This window comes from Rhipicephalus microplus, chromosome X (genome assembly GCF_043290135.1).
Source record: "Rhipicephalus microplus isolate Deutch F79 chromosome X, USDA_Rmic, whole genome shotgun sequence".
NCBI lineage: Eukaryota > Metazoa > Arthropoda > Arachnida > Ixodida > Ixodidae > Rhipicephalus > Rhipicephalus microplus.
The window spans coordinates 432,548,370-432,574,519 of NC_134710.1; the positions used below are offsets into that span (position 1 = coordinate 432,548,370).

Sequence of the window (26,150 nt, forward strand, 5' to 3'; positions counted from 1 at the left end):
TATTTAGCTAATTTATAACGACGATATCATCCGCCAAATCGTTACATCAATCGTAGGTAATGCGCTGGGACGTCGTTACACAATAACATAACAAACACGCTAACACACCCAATGCGGCATCGCCAACACTTGACTTACCACGCGGGCCTCCGGCGTTGCAGGCCCGCGGTGCCACGTGCCGAAAACCTACGCTAGAGACAACCGCTCGCGGCAACCGCCACGCGCACAAGAGACTCTCGCAACTCTCGCCCGCCACCAAGGCTCGCTTCCACCAGGGGTCACTGCCGGCGCTACCCCATGATGATGGTGACGATAGTGGTGCTCAACGCAAATACAATGCCACCTATCGCCCGGCGGTCGTCACCCGATATGCGGCCTTGGGGCGAGACACGTGCGCCACACGGCGCAAACAATTTTACAGGAGATGTCAGCACCCCGACAATCTGTCTCGGTTTTTTAATAACATCACCCCGCGTGCCAGGCCTGCCATCGACTGTTATTCAAGCAGAGAGGAACGCGTCCCCCGTCTTCAAGGAGCAAGAACGAACTAGTAACGTAGGGAGGAGGGGGAGGGCATTACATTGAACTTTTACTTTAAGGGTGTGGTCGCTGGCGCGTGTGCTATATCAGCAGGCATTAAAGACAGCTGGAATACCTTTCTACCTTGTACTCTCAATGTGAACAGACTGTGCGAAAAGTGCTTCGCTTTCATGAGCGGCCATATAGGGGTAGGCGCTGAGCCTTGACACCATCATCGCCCTATTTTGGAAATCCATTCGTACGAGTTTTCATGCTGTACAGCACGAACCGCGTGCCTGTTATGCCTGTAGACAGTGCATGCCTGTCGACACTGTAGTTGGCCGCGGCTTCTATTTCACATTAGCATCAATCACCCTTGATGCTTACATTATAGCAAAAGTACCTTACACGCAGTATGACCAGGTTTGATATCATACGACGTCTCTCTTTATATATTTCTGAAGAAAACGGCAGCTGGTGTATAGCCGGCTGGGCGCTACAGACAAGTCTGATTCCATCTGTACATGCCTTGGCGTGCAAGAAATGTTTTGGGGGTCTCTAGTCATCAAAGTGGCTGTACGGATATCGAACACCGCGTGTGCATCTAGCCCCGCCACTAGCGCTCTTCGCGAATGATGATTATTATTTGGAATAACAAAACAATTTGTTGGTATCGCACTCATTGCTAAGATCTTAAGTGAAAATAACAGATTGTATCTTTTGTACCTGATGTCACGTAACTCAGAAGAATGCTGGCTAAAGAACAACGATCACTCCAGTTGCTGAAGCAGTTTTCATGCTGTCAGTTATCTAAACGCAAAGCAGAGGACAGTATCACAGAAAGTCGGTGAGCAGTCTCACTATTCCTCTAAATAGCACGCACCAACGACGACGCCCTTGAAGTGAAGTAGCCTCCTCTCCCCTTTTCCCTTCAAAATGAAGCAACTATGAATGCAATGCCGTGATGTTCAATTTTTCTTTTTAATCTTCAGCTATTGACCCTGAAAAGTGACAGGTGGACGTGTAACAAGGTTCTCACACCAAAGTTACACCAACTAGAGCCGCAAGCGATGGCCTCACTACTGATAGCTGTGCATATTAACCCCTTAATGGCTTTGGACGAGCAGAGCTCGTCCTGCCCAAACTGTCAACCAAACTGCTTTGGACGAGTAGAACTCATCCTAGTGGAATAGGTACTCCCCTCTAGCATTCAGGCTGAGAAGCGCGCACTTGCGGGTTACATTGTGCATCACCCACTAGATGGTAGAATTCGCTCAAGGATTTCGTTTTATTCTACGGCAGCAGCGCAGTTTTTTGTATGAAAATACGGCGTGCGATGGCGGCAGTCAATGCATAACTGGCCCGTGAACACAAAAAACATGCTATTCTTTTTCGTCGTTTTCTTCGAGTGATGATGATTCAAGTACAGATGTTTATCTTGTGTCCAGAAGTGAAGACAGCCATGAAGGTGAATGAGCAGCTCCTCCAGTGATGATAAAGACAGCTCAAACGCAAACATTGTGAGTGCCCGCCAGTGAAGCCACTTTGGGTTGTTCTGTGCTTTAAATTTTCCCGCACAGTCCTGAAGCTTCCAGAGTGAAATACCCTAAGGGTGCTTAACCTACAGAAGTGAAGAAAGATGGGGCATCTGTAACTCTTATGTTCATAAGGTTTTCAATCATATTATCAGTAGATAGCTGATTTCCTATGTATTGTTCAGAAATAAGCTTTAGTCCGTTCATTTTTTCCAACACCGACTATCTGCTTTTCAGTATAATGAAAATCGAAACCAGCGATAAAAAAATAAACACTTTATGATAAAAAATTCTTGAAGCAAATGAGCACTTAAGCGGTTAAAATTGAATTGCAGCTGCTCCGATCAGGAGGCATGCTTTTATTAATGAGAGCACGTTTAAAAAAGCACGCTATATTTTTGAATTTGCACCCTTGCCATCTCGAGTTCTAAAGGACAGGATATCTTTTTTTTTTTACTGTAACAGCGATTACAAATGCGGATGTGCTGGTGAAAGGAATTACGAAAAAGCTCTTCTGTATGACGATCCATGGATACAGTATATAAGAGGAAAAGTGTCAACACGTTCCCACCGTTCAAGTGTTCTTCTGTAGATGTGAAGCACGAAAAATTAGATCGTGATGTCCAGAAGTAGACGTGACAGACATTCTGGCAGCACGCATGCAGTTATAAGTGAAAATTTGTTTAATTTCGTACCATGCAACTCTTCAAATGAGCTATCAGCAGCGTTCCTGGAATGAACGGCATCCGCCGATGAATCGTCGCTGCAGTTTCACACTACCAATTGTACTAGACATCATGAGCTCCTGCAAACAGAGCATCTCGCAGCTAAGCAGACTTGCACAGCAGAAGTTGCGTCTGCACCGAACATGGATTAGGTCGCACTGCACTGTGGAGGCGTCTGCACCGCACTGTGGATTAGGTCGCACAAAAGACTGCTGTTTATTCCTCGGAATAATTTTAGGTTTGTGATGGTGACTTTGGTAGCCCCAAGAACAAGGTTCACACGTTTTGACGTGCCGGCGTGGCTTTTGCCACTGATAGACGATCCAAGATATGACTTTGGCCTAGTTTGGCGCAATTTTCATCTATATTATCAAGATTGCGCAGTAAATTTGATGTGGCGCACATTGGCACAGGTGTGGTATCACTGTATTATGAACATGTCTATTCCTACCTCCTTGGGCACTAAAAGATGTGAGTGTTGCCTATGTGCCAATCTGGTAAGGTGCCTTTTCTATCCACTTTTCTGGGGCTCACTATTGCTGTCTTGCTGACTGCACAAAACAGCTTGGGCCACCAGTCATATGCAATTAAATATGCACACATTATTGGCCATTCCTCGTGGGTGTCCACGTGCCACATGGTAGACACATCAATAAACAAATAAAATAAGAGACAATAGGTCAGGCCCCTGGCAGAAAGTTGGGCACACGGGAAGTGCATAAGCTAACACTGAAATCAGCCGAGTGTGCCGAAATAAAAGTATACATTCAACAAGGAGCATTGAGGTATTACGCTCAAACCTCAATATAACAAAGCCAAATATAACAAAATATTGGTTATAACAAGGTAAACTGCGAATAGTGTTGCAATAAATATAGTGTTAGGAGTAAATTTTTATAATGTGATTTTCAGATACAATGAACTTACTTTACGGTAATATGCAACATAGTTATAGTCAGGTGTCACTGTATATTGGAAGTTAAGAAGCAACATCTTAGCATTAAAAACAAAAGCATCACAGATAACAGATTCTCTCGTGTATAGGTCAGCTGCCAGCTTGTAAAAAGATCACATGCTATATGACATTAGCAGTGAGGAAAGGTGTTCCACTTTCAACGTCATGGCTATGAGTGGCACTGATTAACACTTTCAGGTTTTAATGCACAGGTATAACAAATAAAACAAGCAGGAGAAGGATGACCACAGTCCTAGCTCCATTGGTAGAGCATCGGATACGTTATTCAAAGGTTGTAGGTTCAGTCCTTATGGGCAGCAAATCATCTTCTCGTCCGCTTCCATTTCTTCTCGTTTATATCACAATTAGTTTAAATAACATCTCCCATACTTTTATTGGCTAGATTGTTCATTGGTTTTAATTAATGCCGTGACTAAGAAAACTGGCTCTTCAAATTTTCATTCTTTCCTTCACACTTTTGAATGTAATGTGACTCTATTGCCTTTACCCTAAAAGCACAGCAACGCCACCAACCTACATGAAAGCTTGGCTCTCCCACTATCTAGTGGTGACAATGCTGGCTCTGACAACGGCCTGTTAATAATGAGGTGAGCACAGTTTCACATCAAATTGTAAAGCAGAAGCAAATTTTAAACCAATTAGTCAAATATAGGTGAGATAACAAAGATACAATTGTGCAGTTGTCACACATGTACATACGGTAAGTAGTAGTAGTAGTAGTAGTAGTATTTTTATTTACAGTAAGCCAGATACAGAGCTCACTGCAGGGGCAAAGGGCTAAAGGCGAACAGCCTGACAAAGGCCCTTGTCCCTCCGCAGTCCGTGACAGTGCAAGCTTAAACAATATATATATTCAATACATTAGTTTCAAGCAACCTGAAATTGTAAACACAAAATTCAAACATAAATAGCATAAGAAGTTTACATAACACATTTAAAAAATTATAGGTCACTCTCGTTATAATTCACAACTAAACAATATCAATGAAACAACTCAAAAACAGACATAAGAGGCATGTGGATACAATGAATTCCGCGGTATACACTCATATAATTGACTTTTAAGTTTATGAACAATTTAAGCATTTGTAGAGGCATGAGACTCCAATACAGTCACTAACATATAGCTCTTATGAGGAATCGAACCTGTGCCTCCAGTAGGATAAGCAAGTGCTATCGTGTAGCAGGAATTCGCATTGTCGCCACAGTTCTCTCACAGTACTGTGGCATGTGCATGCAGAGGATTAGAAGTTCAAAGATAAACAGCATGTTTGGACAACAACCCCTTCAGGCTTGAATCATGATGCACAATCTACTAATGGATGAAATTCAGATAGCTTAATTCCAAAGCACTGAATATCACATTCCAAGAAAGAAAATAAAGCAATGTGTTATTTTGTGCGAGTTTCAGAACTTAATTGTAATTAGCATGTAAGTAAATATTTCACTGCTGTGCTATCATTCATGTTCAATTTTGAAAAAAAAAATATCATTAGCTCGAAATCTGAGCAAACTTAATTTTTGGTTTCATTCATTCTGAGAAATAAAAAGTATTATATTTACTTGCGTAAATTGCACACTATTTTTTAGTGATCTTCGGGCTCCAAGAAGAAGGTGCGCAAATTACACGGGGATTTCGCGAACACATACGAAATAAAGTGCAATAGTCTTAACCCGTGCAGTACAGTAAAACATCGTTAATTCGAAGTCACTGGAACCGTGAGAAACCTGTCAATAAAGCGGGTTTTTGAATAAACTAAAACATACAAGAAGTGGGATGCAAGGAACTTGAAATTATTCAAAGTATAATCAGAGCTGGTCATTTGCAGTGCTGGCTAGTGTGCAGCTCCAAGGGTTATTTTTTGCAACATTACAAGGTCATAGTTTTCCCACAAACAAGGCAGAATGCTGAAACTCACTGCTGCAATCGCAAAAAAAAAGAAAAGAAAAAAAAAACGTCGCGATCAACTGAAATGGGCGCCTGCGAAAAATAGCAAGTCTTCATTGAAATACAGTGACAAGCAGGCAGCGTGTCGCTTGCTCCTCGCTGCAACAGTACATCATGATGCAACAGTACGTCATGATTCGCCCATTCTTTCTAGTAAAATAAAGAATTTAATAATAGACAAAGTGACGAAATTCGCGACGACCTGGCTGGAAAACATGAGCACTGAAGCTTTCGAACCGTTTCTCAAGTTGGCCTTGCAGGCAAGAACTCCACCAGCAGTGCAAGTGCACAAGTTGCTGGAGCAACCAGCACTCAGAGGTTCATATACATCGTGAATTTTTCCAGGCTGTCCTTTATTAATTTCTTTGTATTCCCAGAAAGAATGGGCTGACATTGCAAAAAGCATGCGACACGCTGCCCGCACGTCGCTGCTGTATTGCAGTGAAGCACGTATTGTTTTCCACGGGCGCACAGTTCAATTGATCACGAGAGGTTTTTTTTGTTTTATTGTTCGTACTGGAAATATTGAGGCTGGGGTACTCTAGCTACCACTCAGCACTATCAGTAAAGTACAATGTCTGGTGGCTCTTAAGGGCTCTCGTTTCCGCGGTTTCAGGGCGAAATTGGGATCAGGAATTGGTACACTACACCTAAAGTTTTCGAGTTAACCGGACTGGTGCTGACAGTCGCTTCAAATTATCCACTCAAACTTACATTGCGAAATACAGGACTACTGTAATACTTCAAACTGCGCGGAATTTCGAAATCACCAAGCTCAAGTTAAGAAGGTTTCACTATATATACATTAAAAAAAAAGAAAATAAGTTGGAGCACGAACGATGTGTACTGGTTTAATATTCAACAGAATCGGAATGTATTCAACACTCTGATCCGGTCATGCGCATTCTAGTCAGAATCCCTGATCGACAGGTCTGATTGAGAATCATCGTCGCAGCCACTGTCACTGACACTGCCCTTCCAAAGCGCATAGTCCTCAGTTCCGTCGTGCTCGTTCGAATGTCCCATTTTCTCGTAACTCTTCTTGACAATGATAGGTCCCCTGACACAGAAATACCGAAGGACCTAAGTGTTCACAAATAATTGAAAAGGCCTCTTTAATGGCAGAAAACTTGTATTAGCAAGCATGCACTCTTCTGCTTTCTCCAGCACTGCATCACATGTTGCCGAACTTCACGCTAAAGTCCTGGGCGGTGGCATGGTTCCCGTTTTCTTTGGCAGCAGACTTTATAACAGGGACCTTAAATTTCGCCATATATATAATTATTGTAGCCCATCACAAGGGAACAGTAAAAACACGATGGACAGACGGCGAAACCTAAACTTCCAAAATCAACCAAGCGTGCATTGCAGCATGGACACGGAGAATGAGACTAACAAATGGCGCAAACAGGCAACAAGCCCTCACATGCTTCTCATCCAGAAAGTTGTCCGCGCCGTGACACAAGCATCCATTCTTACGGTGGTAGAGATGGGGAAATAGAGGGAGGTAAATGCTCAAACAGTTCTGGTGGCTCGTCAACAGGTTTAGGTGTTCGGCTATAGTATTCTAGAGACCCAGTAGGGGGAAGTCGTCGGATGAAAGGACTTCACACTCGCAGCCGGTTTGACTGCGCTCACCTGCTGTAAGGCATATGTATGCCGCACTCGTCCAAATCATCCAACATGGGTGCAACAGCCGAAATATCATTTGGAGCAATTTTTGGAGCAGAAAAGTGTTACTTTTGGAGCACTAAATTCCAAATTTGGAGCAGGTTACAGGGGAAAAAACCCTCATGCATTTTTTATCATGAAATACATTATTTGGAGCAGTATAAAAAAGAAGGCTTACGTTTAGAAAAAAAATATGTAAAAACCATTCAACATCACCCAAATTGTGCAGTGTGATAACGAGCACTGCTATTTCATTGAAAGTAGTATTTTGAACCACCCCGCTGAGCAAACAATGATAAAGTCCATATTAGCATTTGCTGTACCTGTAAAATAATTAAACAGACTCTACAAATTTAAATATCATTCTGCCAAGCTCGCAACATTGAAATATGGGAGATTCATAAAACTGAAGAATAGGGAAGGCAAAAAAAAAAAAAAAAACTGGAGCACAATTTAGTTTGTTCTTTTAGGAAAGCAGAAATGTCATACATGCATCAAATAATTTACAGTAGCTTATTTAGACGTCGGTAATTATACTGGTACTCAGAATTGTGCGGCATACAATTGCGCAGCATAAGTAACTGAGCAAAGTAACTGAGTAACTAGCGCTAATAGTTCTTTCTAAATCTCAGCATGCTTTTCTGCAGAATACCGGTGTACTGCAGCAAAGCTGGCTCAAGCAGCATTAGAACCCAAAGCTGAGAAATTTTCTAACCGCTACATTACCACCCCACTTCCTACTTTTTTTTTTCACCGTGTGGTTAGGTACCACTTCGGCTCCCTTGCAAGGGGTGTTCTACCAGGTATAGTAACAACAGAGCGTGCAGTTGGCCTGGCAGCGGTACCGAATATCTATCACCAGGACCATGGCAGGGACGACACAACTTCAAGAAATGCCAGTGCTAAGGCAATCAACGTGGTCACTGGCAATGCCGGCGTTCGCAGCACATCGAGCTTATTCCCATAAGAAAAATGCGGCATACGCGTCTATCTTTAGTTTTTAACAACAGTAGCCGCGTTTTCAGGCTAGGAAATTTACATTTCCCGCAAAGCATTGGTGGCTACAGCAACGCATCTTTGTCCTCAAGTTACGTCGTTCCGCCGATAGGTATCCGCTGCGGTCAGCAGATCGATGGGCACGCATAGTTGTAACTTTATCTGGTCTATTGAGTTTTGCGAGCGTAGAGCGGGTGCCTAGAATATTTTAAGTATATTCTAGGCCCTATACTTCGTGTCTGCACACTTTGACTGATGGCGCAAGCTGCAGATGGCCGACGTGGCCTGCATTCCTGGCCGAAATCAGCGCACCTGAAAAAAGATTTGAGACTGGCTGGGCATTTTCACGCAGCATGGCACAATTTCAGCGAACTTCATGGTTTTGGCACATCTTGGCAAAAACAATGGGAATTGTATCAAATTGGCACAATTAGCGGAACTCTTGCACCCCCAATCCAAAGGACCAAAGTCTCTTAGTGCCCGTGCCGGCTAGTTGGCTCGGGCGAGTCGCAGAGCAGAAAATATGCGAGTAAATTTTTTTTTCTCTTAGAAAAGCTGGCAAAATGTTAGGAACGTGTAAATTATGCAACTAAATATGGTAATACTTTTGAGATTAGTCCTGGAACGTGGCATGTCACATGACCCATCAAATGACCGAAGTGATCAGCTGCAGTCATACACACCACATTAACATAAATACATAATGACTATACAGAATCTTTAATTTATCTAATGAGCAATGCATCACGCTCTCTCTTGCCCACAAACTAACAACTAGCACGAACAAGTTGAATTCACAAACACAGCCACCTCTGAAGAGGATAAAGCAATGAAGTAGACCAGTCACAATCCTTTCAACCAGCCACGATAAAAGTTGAATAAGGTATGTACAATGCGCTGTCAGAATCGCTGATCGCACATAATTTAGATGATCACTTATAGGGTACTGTGAAAATTTTTTTGTATTCTTTCTTTTTTTTCTCTTAGCATTCTACAATTGCAATATTGGTTAGAGGTGTTCCGCATGAAACAATTTGCTGATGCTTCGTGCACTACATTTGATAACACTGCAAGCATAAGGTGTCCAAGCATTGTCAGTTTTATAACATCTTTCAGGTGTGAGACTTTGTTTTGCGTTTTAATTTTCAGCCAAATTTGTTGTGGCACGCACCAGTGAAACACCTAGCAGACACGACTGCCATTGCACAATTAGCGCACCATGTTAGTTCATCTTTGGTGTCTAAACAAGTAAGGGGGCCTTTGGGGCCTGCAAGAAAGTAAGCATGCCACTTGTGTGTGTATTTATCGAAGCAACACATGCTCAGGCTGCCCCACACAAAACGCATAGTGGCACTAACCTTGTCCAAGTATTTCTGGAATCTGTGCGCTGTGTCTAACCTCTGCTGCCTCTGCATGTCGAGCAACACTCGCAGCGTCTCCCTTGCTTGATGGGGCCTGTACTCATTGATCAGGTGGTGCATGTGAATGAAAAGCAAGCTCATGTCCTCTTTTTTCTCGAGCCGCTTGGAAATGTCAGGACACCGGATCAAGATGTCAACCATGTCAAGGAAATTGACCAGCAGGGAATGATTCAGCTTCTTCAGCTCCTTCTTGTGCTCATAGTTTTGCGGGTATAGTCGCCGTATCCCTGGGCTTTCCAAAGGGTGGATGACTGGCTCATCCCCAGGAAATGGAGCACCAAACATGGAATAGCCTGCGAAAGGTGGCAGCATAAGAGACACTACTTGACACATTTTTTGGAGGGGTGTGTTACATAACCACTGAAAACACATCAGTGGTCATTCATATTTAAAAGAAAGAGATAAAAGTATTACACAGTTCAATTAGTTTTCTGTATTTATCGAAGCGCTCTGTACAATCCTGTGTATGCATGTTTGTGCTAGCTGTGTTGACTGGTCGCTAAAAAAGGGAAAGCTACATTGAGGTTTGCATGAATGAACTCCTTGCATAACAAACGAGTTTTTACGTCACTTAATTTTGCCATCTACTGTTCCACATAATCATTTTGCAGAAGCCACTACCACATTCAACGTGTTGTTTGACACGCCACCCTCTGTGAGCCATATCAACAGTAACATTTTGTTTTGCTTTTTTTTGCACAGAAACAAATTGCACAGTATTCCTAGCTAGACATTTCATTCTACTTACCCAAAAATAGGACATCAATTCAAAATACATAATTAAGAATAATTACCATATTTACTACCGGAATTCATAGTTTTGCTTCAGAATAGATTCAAGGCACTAAACGAGATAACCGACGTTAGCATTGACACAATAAATGATAATGTTACTAGTATCATCAAAGAGTGTGCAACGGAAGTCAGAGGTACAGTCACTAGACAGGACACTGGCAAACTATCTCAGGAGACGAAAGATCTTATTAAGAGACGACAAATCATTAAAGCCTCAAATGCAATCGACAAAATAGAGCTGGTGGAGCTTTCAAAATAAATCAATAGGTGTAAGATAGCCGACGTCAGAAGGTATAAGTGGAGAGAATCGAGCATGCTAAAGAGGGGGAGAAGCCCAAAAGCTGTGAACGCAAAACTGTGCATAGGCAAAAATCAGATGTGTGCATTAATGAACAAGGAAAACAAGGCACTACCAATATGGATAGCATAGTTGAGGTAGCACAGCAGTTCTACAGCAGCCAAGGCAATCAGGAAGATAACATATGAAGCAGTATTAAACCAGATAAATCGACATCCCACCAGTAATGACAAAGGAAATAAAAAAAGCCCTAGAAGGGATGCAAAGAGGCAAAACCACTGGTGAAGATCAGGTAACATGAAACCTATTAAAAAAGGGTGGAGAGATTATAATAGAAAAACTAGCCACCCGGTATACGAAGTGCCTCTTGACAGAGGAGGGCTACGAATATCTAGGAAGATTGCAAACATCATCTTAATCTGTAAGGAAGGGGATGTCAAGGACAAGAAAATTTACAGGCCGATCAGCTTACTATTGGTTTTCAACAAGCGCTATTAACAAAAATAATCACTAATACAATTAAGATGACATTATAGTTCAATCAATCAAAGGACCAAGCAAGATTTCGTACAGACTACTCAACAATAGACCATATTCATACTATCAATCAGGTGATAGAGAAATTCACTGAATAGAACTAAACCCTTTACATAGCTTTCATAGATTATGAGAGGGCGCTTGGCTCAGTCGAGACATCAGCAGCAATGCATGCACTATAAAATCAGGGCGTCGAAGAACCCTACATAAGCATACTGGAGGAAAGCTACAGCAGATCCATGGCCATTATAGTCTTTCCACGGCTGCTGGATGAAGGAGCGTATGGGTACGGCCCGCCGCGTGCTCCAAAACCAGCGTGACAGGTCTAGTTCCCGAACCGCCGCTGCGGAGTCGCAGGGGGGGGAGGGGGGGGACAGTTTTCGTGAGCGCCTATAAAATCGCACGCGCGGTGCGCTTGCGGTAGTTACTATTGAGCGCGTGCAACTTTGTGTGACCCGCGAAATCTTGTTTTAATAACCGTCTGGCAAGTGCGCACCAGGTAATTATCGACCTTGCTTTTAGATACCTGCAGCCTATGCAAAATTTTGGTATTGTCTTACCCGAGATGGAACCTTGCACACCGATCAGTTTTCACGGAAGTAAGAATTGTGAGCACATTTTAATCAGATCCTACAAGATCACAACTAACATATCTGGAAGAGCTACATCTTTCTAATGCATCTAAATTAATTATAGTAACTGAGTATGTAGCTTTAGAAAACGTTGTTTCAGATTTAATAATTTCATTCAGAATATGTAACCTCAACAACTGTAGTTGCCATTGTTCCTTTAACACAAAACAAGATAGACTTCTCACTTCCTCCAAACACGTCTATAATATTCATACAATGCAGTATCAGATGCAACAGCCACGAAATATACTAAGCATGTGTGCGATCTCATAACAGTGGACTCAAGCCTCCTTGAAATTTCAGTGACTATAATTTCAATGAGCGAGCAGTTCTCAAGTGAATAATATTAAAACTGTGAGACGAAAAGAGCGGTGAAATGCTGTAAAATGCAAACACAACTGCTCGCATTCCTGCGCTTTTGAATGTTTTCGTCTCTTTCCATCCCGACGTTCTTATGATAATGCAACTAATTCAACAGTGAACACATAATCAGAACAAGATGCGTGAAAATACATTATTCTTCATTTAGGGCTGATCCTGGCATTCTTAATATTTTTTTTTACTTCTTTACGGTTTTGCATAATGAAACGACTTGATGATTGCTCCAGCTTGTGTGCCCAACTTTGGCTTCTGTGTCTATCGACAACAAAACCATCCGTTCGGTTTTTTCATGTTAGCCTCTCCACTGGAGAATGCCAATAGCACTCCAATGCCCTTGTCTTCTGGTAGTCTCCGTCATGCGGTTCTGTCATCCATTATTGTTTATTTGTTCTACTATGTATCGTCTACAAATAGGCACCTGCGCTCGCTCAAACGAAGGCACGTCACGTGCACTTGACTGCCCTACAGCAGCCATGGTTTTGCGATGTGTAAACATAATAAAAACGTAATTGTCACTTGACCCGGCCGTGTGTGTGTATATATATATATATATATTGCCTAGTAGGAACTATCAAGAAATTTGAATGGCACTTTGAATGATGTATACTTTCGCAGCCTCTTCAATAAAGTTACGAGGAGCGTGTCACCATGTTTGTAGAAACCACTTTTATCTAGCGTTTGAAGCTTAATCACTTTGCGGCACACTACCGTGTACCGGATAACATGAAAAATATTGAAATTATATTTCTTCGATATGCTTTCAGATTATAAAAACTATGAATGTCTATTGTAAAGTGTCCAAAAATTAATTGTCAAGCAGTCCAGCTGAGAAAACACGAAAGTACTGAATAAACATAACAATAATCAAAATATGTTAGTTTAAGACATCTCCATAAATAGAACAATGACTTTGTCAAGCATTCAGTGCCATATCAGTCAGCTACATGCATTGTGGAATTTTCTGTCAGCCTCGGAGCAAGAAGCTGGTTCTAAAAAAAAAAAAAAAGTCAGGTGCTCAGCACGCACAGAAAAAATCAATTGGCTTTTTAACTATATAGCGCCTCATAGTCTACTAAATATGTGTTATGTCATCGCTGTGATAAATGTGATTAAATAAACACTGATTAAAACAACTGAGTGGGTCACTGTTGTGACCAAAACCAGCTAATTTGCTGCGGCGGCTTCCCCGAGGGAGCCGCCGCCACTCGTTTCCTCGTCCCTCTCGTCCCCGCCCCGTCACGCTGCGGTGGCCGCAACTAACCCTACGGCTGACACGTGCTCTCCCATAGAAAGCCGCTCAACGCGGCAGGCCGTACCGTGCGCTTTTTCATCCAGCGCCCATGGTCTTTCATAAAGAAAGCCACAGAATCCCAATAAAGAAGTGTTTACAGGAGGTTTTCAGAGCGCTAGAATAGGAAAAGTTAGGAATTAGAGTTCATGAAAAGTACTTAAGAAACCTGCGATTCACAGAATCCCAATAAAGAACGGTGTAAGGCAAAAAGACGCAATCTCTCGAATACTATTCACCACATGTTTACAGGAGGTTTTAAGGGCACTAGATTGGGAAAAGTTAGGGATTAGGGTTATTACAGAGTATCTTACAAACCAGCAATTTTCTGATGACATTGCATTAATGAGTAACTGAGGGGACAAATTACAGCTCATAATTACAGAATTGGACACTGAAAACAAAAGAATACACCTGAAAACTAAAGGAGCCCTGACAAACTTTTTCAAAAAACCATAAAATGGATTCATTAAAATAGCTTATTGCCTGACGAATCCAACGCCACAAAATTTTAAAAATCTGTCCAGTACGAGCGAAGTTACAAAGATTTGTTGCATGCTGCAATCGCAATCTTTCTTTTCATGTCCCGACCAAAGTGCTGGAAGCTAAGAAGGAAAGAATGACATGGGCAAAAAAAAATGTGTCACGCGTGCCTAGTGACCTTGAGCACTTTTTCTTTTTCTTCGAATATGCAGCTTTTTACAGCGAGATCGTGCACACACGCGTAGACAAGTTGCGGCCTCTCGCAACGATCTCTGTAACTACCAAGCTCGCCAGGTTCAAATCAGCCGATGGCTGATAAATGGCCTTCTACGAGTGATGTTTGAGCTTCCTTCCTCATTTGTCAAGAGCAGAGAAAGCAATTTTCAGTAGACTGATAAATTATTGGGAATTTCAGACTGCGTGCTGCGCTATAATATTTGGCTCCCGTGTTCTTGGGGGCCTCCAGAACTGATCGGCAGCATTTTCTGACTATGCTCAAAAAGTGTTGCAGAGCCAATATAATATGCGTAAAACTAAAGTAATGTGCAAAAGTCTCGGCAGAGAACCGTGCTTTGCAATAGGTGGAGACACGCTGGAAGTTGCAAATAAATATGTCTACTAAGGACAAGTAGTAACCATGCAGCTAAATCATGAGAGTGGAATAACTAGAGGAATAAGATGGGGTGCATCACGTTCGGCAAGTGTTGTCTAATCATGAATGGTAATCAGCCAATAACCTCAAAAGTAAGGTACATAACAGCTGTCTCATACCCGTACTTATCTAAGGAGCAGAAACCTGGAGGCTCACAAAGAGGGTTCAGCTTAAATTGAGGACGACGCAGCGAGCGATGGAAAGGAAAGAGATAGGTGTAACCTATCACAAGACAAGAAAAGAGCAGAGTGGGTCAGGGAACACACCAGGGTTAAAGGGACACTAAAGGCCTATTTCAGTCATTGTTTGCTGCCGCACTTCGCTTACTGCACTCACTGCATTAATGTCAATTGTATTGCATTGGAAAGCTTACGCTCTCCACTTTCTAATGACCACTAGAAGTGTAAACTAGTCTGAAGCGGTATTGCATAGCGATCAAAACAATGCAAGAAAAAACCAATCCTTTTGCTGGACAAACCTTCATTGTAGTGGCCGTGTGAGAAAACTGATCAACATAAATAAAACTTCTTGAGCCTCTTCACGAAGCATTATGCAAGGTTTCTATAAAGAGATATAGCCAGTAAACCAATTATAAAGGGATGCAGGCTCCAATTATAATGAGCTAAACAATGCAAGTTTATAAGATAACAACTTTTTTCCTTTTTTGTCTAGAACAACAGTTTTGATGATGATTAGTGGAGTTTATTGGCGCAAGGGCCAGATGTGGCCAAAGAGCGCCAGAACGATGATAATGAATTGTACGATGTGCAGTGTAGATAAAACAGATATGATGTGGCTGTAAATGGGCCTAAAAAACAGTCGCTGTAGGTGCGTAAAAATATATATATATAGTAAGATTATGGCAATGACAAATGATGTGTGCTATGGAGACATAAAATGGTTTAAAAGTGATATGTATGTGAAATAAAAACTTGGGATGGAGCACCAGTGCCTCGACAGAACCCTTAAAACAAGAGCATGGAGGCCTGGGCTCATTAAAGGCTGCTATCACAGCGGTATCCTCTGAACAGAGAATGCGCTATGAACCTGTTTGGCTAAAAACATTCAATGTTGGGCTAAAAACATTCAATACTACATCCTTTAAAAAGCTTAAAACAAATTTTGCATCGAAAAGCGGCTCTTTGCCGAGGAACATAATAGGATGTAAAGGAAGATTATAGCGGTATGCTAAAGCAAAATATTTTTTTCTCTCACTTTCAGCTTCCGGACACTCCAGGAGGACGTGGAGGACGGTTAGCCTTTCACCACATCTACCACAAGTAGGAGGCTCATCGCCAGTCAGAAGAAAGTTATGAGTACCATAAGTGTGTCCTATTCTGAGGCGACAGAATAGGACATCAGTTCGCCGTGTTCTTGTAGCGGAGGACCAGTAACCCAACCGCGGCTTAATCAAATGAAGCTTATTATTTATTTCTGTGTCCCACAAGCGTTGCCAGTGGTTTCGCAGTTTCTTTCGTAGAAAGGGTTTTAGATCTGTTGCAGGGACAGTAGCGGTGGGGTTAATAGCACGCATTATAATTGACGTGGCCATTTGGTCAGCTAACACATTGCCCTCGATACTTCTATGGCCAGGTACCCAGCAAATAGTGACATGCTGGTTGGACATATACGCTGTACACAGAACGAAATATAGCTCAATTATTATCGGATTTCTGAATCTTAAAAGGGATCTTAATGCATTTACGACGCTTAACGAGTCTGTGAATATAATTGATTTTTGTATGTTTGATTTCCGTATATGCTTCACAGCGGACAATAGTGCATAACCCTCAGCCGTAAATATACTTGTTTCCGGGTGCAGCACGCCGGATTCCGAGAAGGATGGTCCGACGGCTGCATAAGCCGCCCCTGCATGCGACTTAGAAGCGTAAGTATAAAACTCTATGCATGAGTAGTTGGACTGGAGTTCTCGGAAATGCATTTTAATATGTGCTTCTGGTGCGTGTTTAGTGATCTCAACAAATGAGGTGTCACAGTGTATAAGCTGCCACTGCCACGGCGGTAAAAGTATCGCTGTGGGCGTAGGACAGAGTTCCAGCAGCGGAACACCCATTTCCTCACATAAGTTTCTCACACGCAAGGAGAACGGCTTTCTCACTGTGGGTCGATTATGGAAGAGGGTGGCAGCAGTCATATCGTTTATAGTTGAATAAGATGGATGCTTGATGTTTGCACGTACCTTCATAAAATATGTGAAACTGCTATAGGATCGCTGCAGGTGAAGTGACCACTGGTTCGACTCTACATAGAGGCTCTGGATCGGGCTTGTCCTGAAAGCACCGGTTGCAAGTCGGATACCCAAATGGTGAACGGGGTCTAGGATTTTTAATGCACTTGGCATTGCGGAATGATAAATTATAGAGGCATAATCAAGGCGCGACCCGACAAGGCTTTTGTATAACTTCAAGAGGCACTTTCGATCACTACCCCATGTTGTACGTGATAGGAGCTTTAGGAGGTTCATCGCTTTCAGACATTTCATTTTTACATGTTTAATATGGGGAATAAACGTGAGCTTAGAATCTAAAGTAGTTCCTAGGAATTTATGCTCGCTTCTCACAGAGAGTTGGTCTCCCTTGATCGTAATATTTGGAAGTGGCATTACCCCTCGTTTGTTGGAGAAGAGTACGCAAGTACTTTTCTCGGTGTTTATTTTAAAACCATTCTCATCCGCCCATTTAGAGAATTTATTCATTCCAAGCTGCACTTGTCGTTCGCAGATAGACATATTGCATGATTTGAAACTCATCTGCACATCATCAACCTACACCGAATAAAACATCGTACTTGGAATGACTGACTGCAGGGAGTTCATTTTTACAAAAAAGAGTGTGCAACTAAGCACGCCCCCTTGCGGAACACCAGTCTCTTGGGTATATAATCTAGAGAGAGCATTTCCCACTTTTACGCGAAAGGTTCTGTTAGACAGATAACTTTTAATTGTGTTTAGCATGTTCCCTTGGATGCCCATGGCGGCAAGATCGCGTAGAATCCCGAATCGCCATGTGGTATCGTACGCTTTCTCCAGGTCTAAGAATACCGAAAGTACAAACTGCCTATGAATAAATGCATCTCTGATGTATGTCTCTATGCGAACAAGGTGGCCTGTTGTCGACCTCCCCTCTCTGAAACCACACTGAAGGGGGTCTAGTATACTGTTACTTTCTAGGAAGTGGGTTAAGCGCCGGTTTAACATTTTCTCATATAGTTTGCACAAACAGCTTGTTAACGCTATTGGCCTGTAGCTGGCGGCCAAGGATGGGTCTTTGCCTTGTTTAAGTACCGGGATGACTATCGCTTCTTTCCATGACAATGGAATATATCCAGCTTCCCACATGGTATTGAAGAGGGTTAGGAGCGTTTTTAGTGCTTCTGGGTGAAGATACTTGATCATTTCGTACGTTATACGATCGCCACCTGGCGCCGAGTTGTTGCAGTACGCAAGAGATGCCTTAAGTTCGGCTAATGAAAATGGGCAGTTGTAAGCCTCCCTGGAGGGACGTTTAGATTTAAGGGGTTGCCGCTCTTCGCGCTCTTTGAATCTTAAGAACGTTTCTGTGTAGTGCGATGCACTCGAGACGCATTCAAAGTGTTCGCCTAGGCAGTCTGCCTGCTCCTCCAGGCTCTCCCCTTGGCTACTTACCAAGGGTAGGGGGTGTGACTCCCGACCCATCAACTTCTTTACCCTATTCCAAACCTTCGTTTCATCGGTGTAAGAGTTTATACCGGAGATGTACCTATTCCAACTTTCTTTCTTTGCAAGACGACGCGTTCTTCTGGCTTGGGACTTGACCTGTTTGAAATTGTTGAGGTTTTCAGCCGTCGGGTAATTTCGTAGTAGTCTCCAAGCTTTATTTTGTCTATTGCGTGCTTTCCGACAATCGTCGTTCCACCATGGGATGCGACGTTGATTGGTCATTCCGTTGGTCTGCTTGATACATTTCACTGCAGCGTCAATAATAAAACTTGTTAGGTATGCTACAGCATCGTCTATATTAAAATCAGCAATCTCATCTCCGTCTAAAAATGTAATTTCTCGAAATAATTCCCAGTTGGCTGAATTGGTGTTCCAGCGAGGAAAGTCAGGCGAGCGTGTATCTTCTTTTGTTAACTTTAACATAATCGGGAAGTGGTCACTCCCAAAAGGGTTCTTGAGAACGAACCACTCCAGGTATGGAATTATAGCACTCGAGACAATACTCAGGTCAATAGAAGAGTATGTGTTATGTGCAGTGCTATAATACGTTGGTTCTTTTTTGTTTAGTAGACATGCACCTGACGAAAACAGAAAGTGTTCTATTAGGCGTCCTCCTGCATCTAAACGGGAGTCGCCCCAAAGGGGATTATGTGCATTTAGATCACCAACGACTATATATGGCGGAGGAAGTTCATCAATGAAGCTTTGAAATTGTGTCTTTGAAAGTTGATAGCACGGGGAAATGTAAATAGAGGTAATTGTTAGTAGCTTCCCCAACAGCACTGCTCGGACAGCAACTGCCTCAAGAGAAGTTCGGAGGTTTAATTGCTCACAGGCGACACCTTTATCAACTACTATAGCGACACCGCCTGACCAAACGGCAGCGTCGTCACGGTCTTTGCGGAAGATGGCATAATGCTTTAGAAAGTTTGTTTGTGTGGACGAGATGTGTCTCCTGAACACACAGCACCTTTGGAGTATGTTTATTAAGAAGTTCTCTAATATCATCCAGGTTATGGAGAAGTCCTCTCACATTCCACTGTAAGATCTGTGTATCCATTTTAGATGTGTTTTGTGCTGTGTGTTCAAGGATGGAAAGTTAGCTCATGGACCCTTTCCAGGGGCCATGACACGAGATTTTTCTTTTTTAGATCGGCCGACGGAGTCACGCCGATCCTTAGGCGCTGGCTGCGCCCTCACGCTCGGTGTTCTGTCCATTGCCTCTTGCGAGGCGCTGGACAGGCGCTCTTGCGAGCGCTGCATTTGTTTTGAGGGCGTCGCCTCAAAAGACGAGACCTTCGGGGCCCCCAGCCCAGAGGTTGGTGGGTCTTTCTTGAATGGCGGAGCAGCACTGGCTGCAACCGCCGAGGGGGCGGATGGCGTCACCGCTGGCTCACTACGCGTGTGCCGGACAGGCGCCAGGGACCGTCGTGGTGCTGCCCCCTGACGCGCCACTTCGGCAAAGCTAGTTTTTGGTAGGCAGGACACCTGCCTTCGTGCCTCCTTAAATGAATTGTTTTGTTTTACTTTAATTGTGACAATTTCCTTTTCCTTTTTCCAGCACGGGCATGACCGCGAGTATGCGGCATGTTCCCCATTACAGTTCGCACAGTGAAGAGAGTTTTCACAGGCATCTGATGTGTGCTCTTCAGCACTGCATTTCGCGCAAGTTAGGCGGCCTCGGCATTTCTGTGAACTGTGGCCGAATCGTTGGCATTTAAAACATCGGAGGGGGTTTGGTATATATGGCCTAACTCGAAGCTTGATATACCCAGCCTCAACGGAGTCGGGCAGTACACTTGAATTGAAGGTAAGTATCAGGTGTTTAGTGTGGACTTCTTTGCCATCACACCTCATGCTGATTCGTTTTACGTTTATGACATTCTGTTCGCTGAAACCCTCCAGGAGTTCAGCCTCCGTCAGCCCTAACAGGTCATCATCTGAGACAACGCCACGGGTGGTGTTCATGGTTCTGTGTGGGGTTACTATTAATTTGGTATCTCCGAATTTCACAAGGTTAGGCAATTTTTCATATTGTTTCTGGTCGCAGAGCTCCAACAGGAGGTCACCACTTGCCATTCTCGACGCTTTATATCCTGGGCCAAAGATTTCCGTCAAAGACTTTGATACTAGAAAAGGTGAAAGTGTTCGCACTGATTTGCCGGGTGTGTCAGCGTGAATAACATGAAATCGGGGAAAAGATACTTTCTGGTTACCAAAAAACTGGAAAACTTCATCGGTGCGCCCTCTTTTCTGAGGGCGATCAGGGAGTGGGGGGAAGGAACAAGCCATATGTAAATGCTTACTTTCGGCAGCGGCGCCAGCCACCCACCATGGAGTCCTACAAGGGGACGCTGGAGGGTCTGTAAGTACAGGCCCCGCAGACGCCAGCTGTACGCCACCACTATAACCGAATATGGTGTATCCAAGGTAGGATAGCCACACAGGGTTAACCTTTGCCGCCAGGAAAAATCGGAAGTAAATGGAAGAGAGAAGAAGACAGGATAGATTTAAAGACGAGAAAAGACTAAGATGTAGAGAGAGAGAGAAATAGGAAAAGGCGACTACCGATTTCCCCTGGGTGGGTCAGCCCAGGGGTGCCGTCTACGTGAAGCCAGGGCCAAAGGGGTGTGTTGCCTCTGCCGGGGGGCCTTAAAGGTCCAATCACCCAGCGTCGGCTCAACCCCCAGGATACCCTTTTCCCCGGACACGGCAAAGCCACGCACGGCTAGGCGTGGGAGGGAGTAGAAACTCCCCCGTTAGCTCGGGTCCGTGGTGTCGCTACACACCAAACGCCTACTTGCGCAGGCGCCCCTGCGGGGAACAACAGTTTTGAATGAGTTTCCAGGTTACAATGATCTCAATGTCTACGAGAAGTTGTTGGGATCCTGAAGAATAGTTCATAAACTATTTATACTTGAATCCAGCAATTTATGGCTTCACTTGTTCAGGCATTACCAACGAGGTGAAAAAACTATCAAATCTGAAACCCTGACATTTTCAATATTTAAACAGCGAGCCTTTCTCTAGATTTCTATGAAGAGGAAATTGTTGCAAGTTAATAAGAACATTTGTAGGACAGCAGTGAAGTTAGCTCATCTTTCTGCTTATCAGGTTCGTGCAAATTTACTATTATTTTTCTTTTATAGCTAGTTCACAATTATTGCACATTAGCAGGACCATGTCATGTCTTGTAATTACCAGCGCTCACTAACATTAGGAAGCAGTGCTTGAAACAAAATGTTTTCAAGAAATAATAAATACTACGAAAAATTCTTTTGGTAGTGGGGCCATCTCTGAAAAAAACCATGAAGTTGTGTCAGTTCCAACGTTTGTCAAAAGCGATGCCGCTAAACAGGACTACGCTGCCGAAGCACGTATGGGTTATTTCTCCAGACTCTAAACTTCACGTATATAGCCCCGTGGCTAAATCTAGTTGCTCCATCTCCAACACACAATGTAACCCCAAGAGGCTGCTGAAAAAAAAAGGAAGAGAGAGAGGGAAGGAGCGACAGAAAGAAAGAAGGGAAGAAAGCGTGTCGCATTCCTGCCGAGGAGATTAGGCTATTGTGCTGCGGATTGCAGGACCAGCATGGTTGCTCGCCATTATAGCCAGGAGATTGTACAAGCGTTTTTGAAATACGCAAAGAACTTGACCTTGCCTTCTGCTAATTTTGAGACTCGTAGGACATTACATGGAAGTCTGCTTTCTCTTTGCGGGGAGGTGACGAGTGCTTGGCAGTGTGTGTTTGACTGTTTTTCATGTGACACCCCACTCGTTGAATCATAGTATAACAATGGACCTTCTTCGAGAGACTAGCCTGCGTATGCGAAGGGGTAGTGACATGACGGGCGTCGTGTTTTTTTTTTTATTTTCAGTGGCAGGGGGGAAGGGTCACAAGGCCAAACAGTTTCTATAAATGTTGCACAGGATGGCGACAGGTGCAAACTGAAAGGTACCCGACATTGTTTGCAAATCATCCTGCAAAATACCAAGGCCACGATATTTTTTTACCGGTGTGTAACAGATTGTTTCGGAGGCCACGGACCCCCCGTTTCAATTTCTGTGATCTCCATGGAGGCCCTGTTCAGACTTGAAAAAGGCCCATTGACAAGTTTGTGGATATTTTGCGAGCAAGCTTGTGGAAAACACTCACATATGCGCAGTAACTATTTCGTAAACCATGAGTTAGTGAGCCATATATCCCTGACTGCAGCGAAAAGTGCGGACGGCTGCGCAAGCTCTAGCGTTCCCAGCCGCACACAGCAAAACAAACGCAATGTGCCCCGATGCCTTCTGAAGTTTGGAAACTTTATTTTCAGTACATCTTCTCGATAAAAGATGTGTTTGTTAGCGTAAGAAGCACACTCGTATAACGGTGACACATGTGTTGTGAATGATCATTGTCCTCAAAAATCATTTATGCGACTCCATTTGCTTGTAGTGGGCGGCGACTGATCCAGCAGCGAGGTAGCAGGAATAAAAGCTTGGAGGGCACAAAAGTGACAGGACAAGCATCATTTTACTAACGTGGTTGCTTGGGCGAGTTGGTACGACATGATTCACATAAAAAACAGCGCCAAAAACGAGAGACAAGAAAAAGAAGGAGACCGCTGTCAGTGCCGCTGTCTGTCTCCTTCTTTTTCTTGTCTCTCGTTTTTGGCGCTGTTTTTTATGTGAATCATCATTTTACCTTCTAGCAAAGCTGAACTTTAGCAAATAATATATTTTCTCATGTAGGTCATGTTATATCTTATTTTCTAGGCACCCGGCCTTCACTGGCCAAAGCGCTATGTAGCTCATTTACTCTCTCAGTATCACCGGCATCAGCCGCCACAGACACCTAGAAAGTCAGGCGCTAGCAGAAAATGTAAACACACTCAAGCATGTTCCTCCGATGAACCTTTTCAACAAGTGCTCACTGGGTGCAGCTATAAATGTGTGAGCTGCCCAATTCCCCCCTCCCCCCCCCCAAATGACAAATGCAATATCCGGACTGATTTTGCAGCTTCCACTTGCTAAGCCAAGGGTCGCAATCAGCTAGCGTGCTGTCGAGATACTCAAGATGGTAAAAGCACAAAGGAGCTGGGAGGGAGGGTCAGTTTTAAGTTGGAAAGAGAGAAATGAACTTTATTTTCAATCAGGCGTGTGTTCTCTTCACCCAGAGGTGGGTGACTTCCTTATTCCAGGTAGCCATTGCTAGCCGCCTGCTCTGGCTAGTGGAAAGGGCTCGGGCGGCCCGAGCCCTTTCCACTAGCCAGAGCTGGTCCTCAGGGTTTACCGACGTCAGCAATGCCTCCCACTGGTCTTCTGAATTTTCTTGTATGCTGTGTTCATCCATAGGCGGGACATTCAAGTTGTTTTGACAACCCTATACCATGTGGTACAGGGTGTTTGCAGAGCCCAGGCCGTAGTGACAGTTCCGGCTGTAGTTGCTGGGGTACACTGCGTGGAGTAGTGTACCGTGCGGATAGGTGCCTACCTGTAGCTTTTTCCAGCTCACCGCCTGTTCTTTACTCAACCTTTTGTTAGCAGGTGATATTGACGTCGTCACTTCCGGTAGTGCGCAAGTATGTCGGAGTATTTTCTTGGTATGGCTCCTCTTCCTTTCCGGAGTCCGAGTACCGCTGCGGAGCAGCCCGGTGTATATGCTCTCGGGCTGCGGCATGCGCTGCTCAATTTCCCGCTAGGAATTCATGCCCTGGTGTTCAAAGGATACTTGCTTCTTTGAAGTCGCACTTTAGGAAGATTTGAAGGGCTGATTTGCCAATTGATCCCTTTTGAAACTTGCAACACGCTTCTTGTGAGTTCGTCACAACTGTTACCGAGAAAGAACTTGAAATTATTGCTAACGCAATGCCCAGTTTATCCGCAGTGGTTTCATCATTGGCATATGTCAAAGCGGCAGCGAGCTCTGTACCTTTTACATCCACCACACAGGCTACATATTTGTTTGTTCCTCGGTATTTAGCGGCATCTGTGCATCGAATGCTCTCATTGTCGCTACAGCTCCCTAGCCGCTGCTGCAACAACTGTGCTCGTACATTTATTCTTCCTTTGTCACATTCTGGGTGCATGTTCTTTGGTATTTGGCACACAAATATTTTGTCCTCCATTTGAAGAATGCTCTCATGAGACCCATTGTCGAAACCACCTTTTTCATCAAGAGCGAGGATAGCTCTCTTACTACAAGTTTCTAATTGGTCGATTACTACTTATTTAATTTATAGATGGACATTTTAAGCAGAACGACTGGACCTGAAACCAAACATGGCGTTTGGAACGTATCCGTTTTCTTCTAGGTATGGGGTGAGGCGATTAAAAGATATGCTCAAAAGGCTTTCCCGTACACGAAATACGAGATATGGGGCAAAGATTCTGGGTAGTCAAGGGTTTGTTGGGTTTAGGTATTATAGTTACTTCAGCATGTTCCCACTCCAGTGGAACTTTCCATTCTTCCCAACATGTATTCATATTGTCAAGAAACGAAAGAGTGCTTGGCTGTCTAGGTTACGAAGAATCTTGTTCATTTGGTCCTTGCCCGGAGCCGTATAGCGAGTAAGGCTGCTAAAGGCCATGCACATTTCTACTGCAGTGAAAGGGCGGTCCAGCTCATGATTGGGACGACCTGTGTATGAGTTGAATTTTTGGTACAACTGTCTGTTGCAATCTGATCCGAGAAACTTCTCCTTGGCTTAATTTATGACTTCTTCCTGTCCCCGGGTAATTATGTATAAGGCACTGAACATTTTGTGTAGTGGTTTCCCTGTGCTCCTTATTTTCATGGAGTGTTTTAAACACTGCCCAGGTACGCTTGGTGCTCAACATTCCTTGCAGGTGATAGCAGGCTTGATGCCAATTTTGTCTTCCTAGTTGATCGGCATAGTCTTCTGCTTCTTTAGTGATTTTGGCAATCCTAATCTTGAGTTTTCAGTTGCACTTGTTGTGTTTCCAGCATTTGACGAGTCCTCGGCAAGCTTCCCAGAGGTGGAGTAAGTGAGGGTCAATGGCAGGGATGCCGTATGCGAGCTGGATCATTTTTGTATGCTTTGCTCTCGTGGCTAAAATGTCCTTGGTCCATTTTTCGATGTCTTTCAACAGTTTCGAAGCGAAATGCTTCCCAATAGGTAACTTTTGCTGTTCCCATCCTTATCATGGTTTTTTAATGTGTGTGGTATGATTATTTGCACTATGTGATGATCGCTACCTAAGGTTTCATCCAGGCAACTCCATTCACATTTCTTTACTCCCTGAACGAATGTGAGATCAGGGCTTGTGTTTCTGCACATGCTATATTCAATGCGTGTACGAACTTGAGGGTCATTTAGCAGGGTGAGTCGATGATGCTGAGCGGCATTGTGAACATCTTCCCCTTTCCTGAGGGTCGAAGTGTAGACCCAGGCTACATGAGGCGCATTAAAATCTCCCACAACAAACAGCTTATTTCCCTTACCTATATGCTTAACTTCACATAGGAATCTGTAGATATCTTTAAGATAATTTCGTGCAGGGCTGTATATATTCAAAACAAAAAGGCTTTGCTGGGCTTTTCTTTGAGAAACAATTTCGATGAG

The 26,150-nt window shown here is 43.6% G+C and overlaps 1 protein-coding gene across 7 annotated transcripts in view; it reads right to left on the reverse strand.

Annotated features, from left to right (window-relative positions):
* Window positions 1–26,150, reverse strand: part of LOC119161825 (mediator of RNA polymerase II transcription subunit 7) — a 110,288-nt gene that overhangs the window by 23,150 nt on the left and 60,988 nt on the right. For 5 of the 7 annotated variants that reach the window (XM_075880462.1, XM_075880463.1, XM_075880465.1 and 2 more), the window contains one exon: window positions 8,661–10,084. In XM_075880462.1, coding sequence (XP_075736577.1) covers window positions 9,516–10,084 — 569 coding nt within the window. In that variant the 3' untranslated portion in view covers window positions 8,661–9,515. Of the gene's footprint in view, window positions 1–4,466; window positions 10,085–26,150 lie in introns of those variants that run through there. The other 2 variants (XM_075880468.1, XM_075880467.1) reach the window with 2 other exon arrangements.